We start from the raw sequence: 10,654 nt of genomic DNA on the forward strand, positions 1-10,654 counted from the left end.
GCTAACAATATATGACCAAGGTCTTCTGGGAAAAGGGTGCATTTGCTTGAAAAGAAGAAGGGAGGCTTGAGAGCCTATTCATGATTTTCAGAGTTGTTTCCTTGCATTGGCAGCGAAACACATACTGGGCTTGTGTGGGAAATGTTTCTGTAACAAAGTATGAAGTGTCTGCATCAGCGTTTCCTCTTATTTTTTATGTCCATGCGGTGTGTGGCAGGAGTGGGACTGACGGGCTGAGGTGTGCGAGGGGGCGAGGGGCAGGAGCAGAAGATTGGGATGCAGGAGGGTGAGGGCTCCGGCTGAAAGTACAGTCTCTGGGGTGGGGCTGGGGATGGAGGGGTTTGGGATGAAGCGGCGGCTCAGGGCTGGGACAGATGGTGGGAGGAGGGGGACAGGTTGAGGGCTCTGGCTGGGGTGTGGGCTCTGGGATGGGACTGAGGATGAAGGGTTTGGGGCGCAGGCTGTGCTGGGGAGACAGCCCCCCCCCAGCCCTATTTCACCACCGCAGCTCAGGGCCATGTGAAAAGCACCTATCTACTCCAGAAGGCACAGCTAGGGGAGGGGGACCTGTCCCCCGGCCATAGTAGTTGTGGGAAAGCTTCATGGAGGTGGGACTGGTGGGGACAGCCACCTCTCCCAGGTGTGGCAGCTCTGGATTGGGGCCAGCAGGGAGAAGCACCTCTATCCTGGGTGCAGCAGCTTTGGGGCTTGGGGAGAGGCCTCTCTTCCCGCTGCAGCCCTGAGCCCCTGAGCTGTGCTTAATCGGCAATCCTGCAGCCACATGGCCATTCATCTTAGAGAGAACTTAGATCCGAATATACTGCACAGCAGCCACTGTGTCGGGCTTGAAAAGAGGGTGGGGGCGAGGAGTTTGTTGAGGGTCTGGGTAGTTACCCCCGTCCTGATGCAGCATGCTTCCCTCACGGCTGGCTAGGAAACAGAAGCACAAAGACCACACGTACTATCTGTCCTTGTCAGAGAGGCTTGCATTACAGGGTTGGTGCGAGGAGACGGCAGTCCCTGTGTTTGGGAGGGGGGCAGGACCTGGGGCACTGGGACTGATATTTGCAAAGGTGCCTGGCTTCAGCCCTAGTGCCTTGCCCAGACAGAGTCTGTCCCTTTACACTGCCCCGGGAGGTGTGTCCCCCTTTGTAAAATGGAGAAGAGAGGGACAGAGAAGCTGACTTGACCACGAACCCACAGCTTGGGGAAAACCCAGGTCTCCTGACATTCGATCCTGTGCCTTACTACAAGCCCAGCCTTCTTCCTGCAAGAAGCGTGATGGGGTCCACACAAGAGTGTGAGAAACGTGTCCAGCATAAGTTACTCAGAGGCAGCTGAGGCAGCATGTGACAAGCAAACACACTCGTGACTGGCCTCAGGGCTGTACTGTAAAGAAGAGCTGCTTGCAGTTTTGCCATGGCCCGGCCCATCCTGTGTTCATTTACTGATGGTGGGTTTTACCAAGGGGAAGGATAGTGTCCAAAATATTTGCCCTGGCAACAGACACAGAGGCTGAAGCATTTCAATACTGTGTTCTCCAGCTGCCTCCAGGTCGAGCTGAGTGCTAGTACCCAGGGAGAGGAGAACTTAGGCTCTGCAGCAGAAAGACTGAAACAAGCATGGAGTTGTGGTTATGGGGAGGGCACCTTGGAAAAAAGCCTGCAATTGGGAGGGGTCGTTCGAATGGTTGCCAGATCAAATGAGTCAACTCTGCTTTTTAACTCTGCTTTCGGCTTATTTAGATTTGAGCAACTCAGAACAGAGCCTTGTCCAGGGAAATAAGTAACCATTCGGAAATCATTTGGCTTCTGTAAGAATTTCCCACTGCTGGAATTCCTACTAGTGGCATTAACATCATCAATGATTTGCTTCTGGAGACCATTCTCTTTACACACTAATCTGATTGGCTGAATTCAACTTAGGTCCATCGATTTCCACTCCGTTCTCATTCTGCTACATGTACCAAATCTGATAGAGCAATTGCTGGAGTGAGTGGCCAAGGAAAATGTATCCACCCTCTATATTTGAGGATGAGTTTTCCAGGTGAGGCATATTTCTTGGGGAAGCTTGCTCTACTACCACCCTACCACCTGTATGCCAATTAGGGTCAGGACATCAGCTACTGCAGCCCCCAATGGACTTTTTCTTAAAACAAGCACTTACAGATGTGAAGAGATGGAGGGTTTAGATAGACCTTGAAGTTCAAAGGCATCCGTTTATGAGGGAATCCGTAGCATCTGAGTGAATTCATTTGCTTTCTAATGTACAGGCCGCCTGTTAGCACAGCTCTCCTCATATAAAGCAGTCTGCCCTCCACATTCAATTTCCGCACCGTTTATCAGCGAATACCCACTGAACTTATTCCCTATGAAATAAACTGAACAATTGGATTAACATGTACAAATTGAATTTCAGCTTGTGCATAATGGATGCTCAGTAAGAGATAAGGATTAATCTAGATCCGTTCTCTTTTCAAGGTTGTCTTTTTGGCTGGCATTACTCTTTCTGCATGCATGTGGCCTGCATGTTTGAACATGCAGCTCCGACACATGCCGTACTGAACTTGTCTTTGTTTCCTGTTACACATCTTGCATTCACAGGGCTCCAAGCGGTGAGGTGAGAGTGCTCAGCTCCAGGCAGAATAGTCTGTTGTGTCTTCAGCGAGCATAGACTAATGTACTTGTACTGTCACAACCAGCACCCAACCAACTGTGGGGGGACACGAAGGGGAAGGGCACATTTTTCTGAAATAGACAGATGGACTGCTCTGGCATTGGCTTCTCTACTTCTCATGGGTGCCATAGCTGGATGTGGGAGAGCGGGGGAGAGGAAAGAAGACATTATGGGGAGACTAATTGTGGGCAATGTAAAAATCTTATTCCCTTGTCCCTTCTAGCCTGCTGTATCTCAATCTCATGATCCTGACACCTGCCCAAGTTGTCTTCTCTCCTAGGTCTACCACCCACCACCACAGTGGTGGGATGCTCTTGTGCAAATACCCGCCCCCAGAACCACTTTGGACAGGGCAAAAGGGCACCAGTACCTTCCGCAGGCGGGTGCTGGAGCCCCATTGAGACACGTGCTTAAAGGGATCTCCCTGGACAGCCATTTCTCTGCTGCTGCATGCTTTGGGACCTCTTATAGGGAATGAAAGCTGTAGCAGTGTGTGTTGTGGTTGCCGTGAGCCTCTTTGAACACCACAGCTTTTGCCCTAGTGCCTTTGGGTACTTTTCACTTCTTCTTCTTGTGCCATGGAGCCAGAGATGGCGCTGTGCCTGCTCTGGCCCCACATGGACATTTTGGAGAGCATGCAGCTGCTGCTCCATGCTGCCACACTACTCCTACAGGAGCTCAACACCGAATTCAACGTGGAGTCCCTCTCCCTGAATGTGGCAGCTTCACTGTAGCATCCATACCCCACTGTCGAGAGGCAACACCAGTTCCAACTGGTGGGACCGGCTGGTTCCGGAGCAGTGGGACAACCAGTAGTGGCTCCAGAACTTTTGGATGCAGAAGCAGACATTTCTGGAGCCAAGTGCCTGGTTTGCCCCTGCTCTCTGGAGATGTGACACCCAGCTGTGGAAGCTGGCCGCCCTGGCCAGCTACCACTCTGTGGCAAACCAGTTCAGGGTTGGCAAGTCCACAGATGGTGCCATCATCATGCAGGTAAGGCCTTCTGGGGGGCTTCAGTCCCTGTTCGGGGGAAGGGAAAAGTCCAGGCTGGGAAGGGTAGTGGGGGTGGGGGTAGGGAAAGCCTCATCACCCAGGGAGTTGTGCCATCCCTCCCTCACATAGCCCTGCTGGTGGGGGGACCTATGAGGTGAGCGGGCCCTGGCATATTTGGAAGAAGAGGGCATCAGAGGGGGCAAGCACCCCCCCAAGGGCTCAAGCACCTACCCAGTCTCATTCTGTATGTTCCCTGGGTTTCTGTGTGCCCTTCTGCAGGTTGTCAGAGCCATCAAAAGCGGCGAGGAGTTCTGTGGCACCTTAACTCCTCGCCGCTTTTGCAGATTCAGACTAACACGGCTACCCCTCTGATACTTAGAGCCATCAATGACATCCTGCTCAAGGGGTGGGGGTCACCCGCCTGCAGGACGTGGATGCAACTGTGGCTGGCTTCACAGCCATGGGGTTCCCCTACTGCGGGGGAGTCGTGGATGGGACTCTCATCCCCATCTGAGCCCCAGAGCATCAAGTGTCCCACTTTGTCAAGCAGAAGGGGTACTTTTCAATGGTGCTCCAGGCCCTCATAGACTACCATGGCCACTTCACAGACATTTATGTGGGGGTGGTTAGGCAGGGCACATGACTTCTGCATCCTGAGAAACTCCAGCCTGTTTTGCAGGCTGTAGGCGGGCACTTTCTTCCCCCAGTGGGAATTCATGGTTGAGGGATGTCCGTATACCACCGTGCATCGTGGCAGATGTGGCCTAGCCCCTGATGCCGTGGTTGATACGGCCGTACACCAGACTCCTCGACCCCAGCTTGGACCAATTCAACCTGCAGTTGAACCAGGCCCACAACCAGGTTGAGTGCACCTTCGGCCGGCTGAAGGTGAGATTCTACTGCCTGCTCATCCATCTCAACATGGGGGCTCAGAACATCCCAGAGGTGGTCACAGCATGTTGGGTGCTGCACAACATTGTTGAGAGGAAGGGGGAGGCCTTCCTCCTGGGGTGGATGGCAGGCGAGGGCCGGGCGTTCAAGCAGCCCTGGACAGCGGCCATTTGGCAGGCCCACCATGACAGGGTGCAAATCCGAGAGGCCCTCAGGGAGATGTCCTTCCAGGCCCCACAGTAGGTTGCCCCATGGCCTCCGGCCAAGGGCCTCTGTCTTGCGTTCACATCCCCCTCCCATCCCCAACTCTTCCCTCACCTCCCAATAAAGACAACTCAGTTCTTTAACCGAAAAATAAACTGCATTCATTAATTTGGGACGAAGGCTGAGCAGTGGCTCCGATCTGGGAGGGGAGTTAGAGCTGGGAGGAACGGCTCCTCCCAGAGCCTCGGGTGAAGGGGCCACGGCGCCCTTCATGCCGGGTTGGGGCAGGCAGCATGGGGAGGTGGGCAGGATGAGGGGCAGCAGAAGGGGGCATGGGCACGGCGGGGAGGGGGGGAAGCAGGAGGGGGCAGAGGCACAGCAAGGGGGGCAGCAGGAGGGGGCAAGGCCATGCCATAGTGGACAGCATGGACGATGTGTGCCATCATGGTGGACATGATGTCACACATTGGGTCGCAACACTGCAGGAACTGCCCCCATCGTCCATCACTCCCAGCTGGTCCTGCTGCAGAGAACAGAAGACAGCGAGGAGGTCAGTCAGCTCTGCCCAGTGTCCCTGAGCCCCGTGCCCTCCTCCATGACCCTAACGTAACCCAATCAATACCTGTGCGTGTTCACATAAAGGCTAGTTAAAAATCCTGGGAGTGAAGTGATCCTCCATGGGTTGTACCACAGGGACACACCCCTTTTGTTTGTCCCCTAGCCACTTGGCATGCTGTGTCTGTCTACACTCCCAAAGGTAGAGCAAATGGCTAATAGTCTCACTGTGAGCATGTTGCTGTCGTCATGTTTGAGTGCACATCCTCATTGCCTGGGAGCAAGTGTGGCAGACGAGGTCTGGGTTCTCCCACTACAGTCATTGATTTCCTTGGAGATGGGGCCAGGGCTACTGAGAGTGTACTGTCCCTGCAGCAAGACTCAGTGGGCCACAGGCCTGGGGCTGCCTGCTTTCCCACTCACTCTCGCCCCCCAGCCTCCAGACAAGTAGCCCAGAGAAGTGTGGGGCCACAGTGGGGGGATTCCCTCGGGGCAGTAGAGGGGCAGGGAGCAGCCTGGGGGCTGCGCACACAGGGCTGGCTCACTGCATTTTTCCCCAGGAGCAGCTGCTGTGTCGCACGGCCAGGCATGGCTGCGTGCTGTCTGTATGAGGCACCCTTCGGGAGGTGTGGGGTCTGGCCGGCACCCTTGGGGCTTGGCTGCTTCCAACCAGCTTCCCCCCTCCCGCCCCCAGGCAGGGCATGTGTGGCCACCAGGTTCCCAGGCGTGCCCTGGGCTGCCTGCCATGTTCACGTGCCACACAATCAGGTTGCATGAAGCTGCAAGAGGTTGCATGTGTTACGTACTGCTGCACAGTATGGAGCTGGAACTGCCTAGTGACACTCTCCCACCTCCAGGCACCCGCCTCTCCTGCCCTTGCAGGTGACAACCACAACACTCACCGGAGGATACGTCGCCAGCCTCTGACAAGGCCCGGGAGATGTCCTGGCTGCTGGGCACTGGCTTGAGGTGGAGGGTGATGGTGGCCGTGCGGTCCTCTCCCTCCTCCTTGGATGTGGTGGTTAGGTCACCCTCCTCCTTCAGGTCAGGTGGTCTGACCACCGAGGTGCACAGTCCGGTGTCCACCAGTGGCGAGGGCCCTTCCACCGTCGTGTCCCCCAGGAGGGCATGCAAGCGCTTGTAATGGGGACAGGTGTCAGATCCTGCTCCCCCACCCTCACTGGCCCTGACATAGGCCAGGCGTAGCTCCTTCACTTTGGCCCGGACCTGTTCCAGGGTCCGGGCTGGGTGGCCTTGCTCAGTCAGCGCCCGGGCCACGCGGCCAAAGATGTCGGCGTTCCGGTATCGGGAACGGGGCACTTGGAGGGTGCCCTCCTGCCCCCATAGGTCCAGGAGGGCCTTCACCTCTGCAATGGACCAGCATGGGGCACGTCGCTTTGTGCCCCTCCGGGTCTGCTGGGAGCTCTGGCGTGGTTCCTGGAATGGGGGTGCAGGCTCTCGGGTTGGCTCAGGGGCAGACATGCCTGTGGAGATGCAGCACACAGAGCCATGTGGTGGAGCTGCTGGCTGGCTTCAGCAGGGTGCCTGCGTCTTTGTGGGGGGGGGGGGGGAGAGAGGACTTGGCAAGCAAGAACTAGCAAGCTGTCAGTGCCAGTATGGAGCCGTCAAGCAGCCACCTACGTTTTTTTCCTGGAGGCCAGTTCTTGCGCAAAAACTCCCTGCAGCACATCCACACTGCCCTCTTGTGCAAGAAGGCCTATTCCTCATACGAAGCATCAGAGGTCTTCCGCAAGAAGCCCTCTCTTCCAATGCTTCACTGTACATCTTCTTGCCCAAGAATGCCCGTGCAGTGTAGACGCTCCACAAAGTTTTTGCGCAAGAATGGCCATTGTTGCACAAGAAGCCTGCTGTGTAGATGTAGCCAATCAGTTTGTGGCCTACAGTGTGTTGCATGGGCCAGAGACAAAGAACCACAATCCTTACCCCCAACCCCTCCACAACACCCTATGCCTAGTGTCCCTGCCCACAGGCTGACTCCATAACGAGAGGTGACCCCAGCTCAGAAGAGACCCCCAAAGGACAGGGTATGGGAAGTGTCATCTCTCTAGGGAAAAGAGCCTGAACAGGGGGCCTAGGGTATTGTCTGCAGTGCAATTAGACACCCATGGCAGGCGCAGCTGACTCCAGGTTGCAGGTCTCAGGCTAAGGGGCTAATTAATTGTGGTATAATTGTTGGTTGAGTTTCAGTGTGAGCTCCGGAACCCTCACACTTTACAAGGTTCTGGAATCCAGGCCATAGGCATTGACTTCTCCTCTAGTTGGGGGGGGGGGGGGAATGTGTTCACCCCCCTACCCACCCATTTCTAACCCTGCTTCTCCTCTGCCCCACCCCATTCCAGTGCTTTCCCAAAGCTCCCACCTCTCCTCCTCCCCTGAGTGTTCCACGAACTTGCTTCTCCCCTATCCTCCCGGAACCTCCTGAAAGCTGCTGTTTTGTGGCAGGCAGGAGGCACTGGGAGAAAAGGGAGGAGTTGGTTAATGGGGTCACCAGTGAGCAAGAGGTGCAGGTGGGAGGGGGAGGGCGAGGTGCTTGTCTGTCAGTGGGTGCTGAGCACCCTCTAATATTTCCCTATGGCTGCTCCAGCCCCAGAGAATCCATGAAGTTACCTCTATGGTCCAGGCACCCATCCTAGCCAGAACATGTCTATTAAGCAGCCTCTGTGCTCAGATCGGCTACTAGTGTCTAATTGCAGTTTAACCAGGCCCTGAGAGGGAACAAAGGGAAAGCACAAAATTAGATTTCTCCAAGCAGAACCTGGAAGACTGAGTGAGACAAGGGCCCTGATGAGTGTGTTCGAAACCCTGAGTAAAGGGAGGAGTGTCAGCCTCTGGATTTGGGGGTCTGATCGAACCAGAGCCCAGCAGTAGTAAGAGACATACATGCACTCAGGTGCCAGCCTGATGAGCCCAGCTGGGCTGAAGGTTTGGTTTGTGTAGTCTTTGGTTGGACTTCCACAAAAGAAGAAGTGGCCACAGTAAAGTGGCATGGTTGGAGAGCCAAGCCACTCCTATGGCCAGAGGGGGCTAAAAGAAGGTTGAGAAAATGGAGACAAAAATTCCTGCAGCACTAAGGCCAGCTGGGGTATTAGGGAGGTGATTTTGCCAGAGGCCTGCAGAAGCCAGAGGAATGAGCTATATGGGAGTTGCTGAGTGAATTAACTCTTAAAGGTAAATTTACAAAAGAGGAATTTATATTGGAGAGTTTAGGATTAATAACCCTCATCCTTAAAATCAGCACAAATAATTTGTGTCCCATATCCTATCCCTCAGCAGTCAGGCAAACACACAGCTTCCCAGAGCCAGACCTTATCTTCTGTTTTCTTTAACTTCTGTACTACAGCCAACCCAATTATTAGGGAACTGAGTACCTAATAATTCTCCCTACTAAAAAAATCCCCTCTATCACCAGTCCCAATCATAAATGTTTAGCACTTAAAAACCCTTTCTTAATAGTAGTTTTTCTCCTCACCATGGGACTGTAACTTGTTACAAAAAGAGTAGCTTTTTAATCACCAAGGGTGTGTCTACACAGCAGAGTTATTTCTTATTCCAAAAGAACTGTGAGCATCTACACAACAATTTCATTATTTTGAAATAACGGATGGTTTATTCCCACTTCTGTAAGCCTCATTCTACGAAGAACAACATCTATTTCAAAATAAGGTGCGTATAGATGCTCCACTTTGGCGATTTTGAAATAGCCCCTTACCAGGGCCATTCTAAGTTATTCCTCCTGGGGCTTTAAGTTGAGATAGCACATCTATATTAGGGAAGCCTGCCTCAGACTAATTTTGAGGTTCCCCTGAAGTTTCAGAATAGCTTATTTCAAAATAAGTGTGCAGTGTAGACATAGCCCTAGAGATAACCAAAAAAACCTCTTGCCCCACTGGTTGCTTTCAAAGGATTCTAGTATGGAGGTCTGCATTGTCCTGCCCCAAAATGGCCTTGTCTTGTATGGCTTTATTTGCAGTGCTATTAGACTAGGGGATGGCAGTTTTCCTTACATACAGGGTAGTATTTCTAGAAGAAAAAAGACTGGCCTGACTTTGTTCCCCCTGAAGCCAATAGTAGAACAACCTTTAACGTCAATGGGAGCAGGCCGATGCTGAGTGCTTTTTTTGAGTCTCAGCCAGCCTATGAAATGCTATTTTTGGATTTTTAAAGTGAAAAGTACTGTATTACTAGAAGGATTGTTATTAGAAACAGACCCAGCTACCTTTTCTCATGCATTTGCATTATTTCTAGGAACATGTTGTGTGGCAGGGTAACTCTACTTACTCCCGGGTCCCAGTACCCTACTCAGGATTTAATCTGGCAGTCTCATTACTGTGCTATTAGCTCTCAGCAGGGTTTAAGCTTTGGTCCCTGTAGCCAGCTACAAAGGGCATTGGGGCCAATGCCCCAGGGGCTGCCTGGGCTCTCAAAATAGTCCTCCCCAGCTCTCAGGAAAAAGAGGGCCCTCAACTCCACCTTTCCTCCCCTTTGCTGTCTTTGGCAATGTTGCCATTACCTGTCTTGGTTTGTCTGGACCTTTTCCTATCTGCTATGATCTCTTCTCACTTCACTCACTCTCTCCTCACAAGGTCTCCCTTTTAAAAGGCTCCACGGCCGCCTCAGGTGAGATCAGCTGGCTCTGACTGAGTTACAGCAGCCCTATCTCCTTTGCTCCTGATTACCCAGGGCTGTTGCTGTCTTTTAGAGCGGCCTTTTTCTCTCTCTATTGCAGTTCTCCAGCCTGACCCTGTCACGTTTGGTACACATCTAAACAGAAAAGTTTTAACTTTGCATTGAATAAGCTCCCTGGGCTTGTTTACAATCAGTGTTCTTAGTTCTCTTGGGAGTTGGCCAACCTAATTTAAAGAATTGGAAAGAAAACACAAACATTAGTTCGATAGTTTTAAAAGACTTTGAGCATGTCAAGCAATGCCTATCTCACAGAGCCAGAGGAGACCTTGAAAGATCATCAAGTCCAGTCCCCTGCCTTCACAGCAGGACCAAGTACCATCCCTGACAGATTTGCCCCAGATCCCTAAATGGCCCCTTCAAGGATTGAACACACAACCTCGGCTATAAGCAGGCAAATGCTTGAATTACTGCGCTATCCCTCCCCTCTGACTCATGCTTTTAGGAGGAAGTTTATCACACTAAAGCTAACTCTGAAAACATACTAAAAAGGAAGAAACATCTTGAAAGAGAAAAAAAGATGGATCATATCTGCAACTGCCACTTCTACAAGCCCATAATTTGCCTTTTCCTTTGGCTCTGGTTATGGGAAGGCAACCATACAAAACGAATTTCATCTCGGTGGATTAAA

The 10,654-nt window shown here is 52.6% G+C and overlaps 1 protein-coding gene across 1 annotated transcript; it reads right to left on the reverse strand.

Moving 5' to 3' along the window:
- Positions 1-805: 805 nt before the first annotated feature.
- Positions 806-8,048, reverse strand: LOC142827537 (uncharacterized). Its single transcript, XM_089776920.1, has 4 exons — positions 7,948-8,048; positions 6,222-6,803; positions 5,177-5,287; positions 806-930 (listed from the first exon to the last, which is right to left on the reverse strand). The coding sequence occupies exons 2-4, from the start codon at positions 6,799-6,801 to the stop codon at positions 806-808; spliced, it is 816 nt and encodes a 271-aa protein (XP_089633046.1). The 5' UTR covers positions 6,802-6,803; positions 7,948-8,048.
- Between the last annotated feature and the right edge of the window lie 2,606 nt (positions 8,049-10,654).

The sequence above is a fragment of the Pelodiscus sinensis genome, chromosome 3 (assembly GCF_052426305.1).
Source record: "Pelodiscus sinensis isolate ZL-2025 chromosome 3, ASM5242630v1, whole genome shotgun sequence".
Lineage (NCBI taxonomy): Eukaryota > Metazoa > Chordata > Testudines > Trionychidae > Pelodiscus > Pelodiscus sinensis.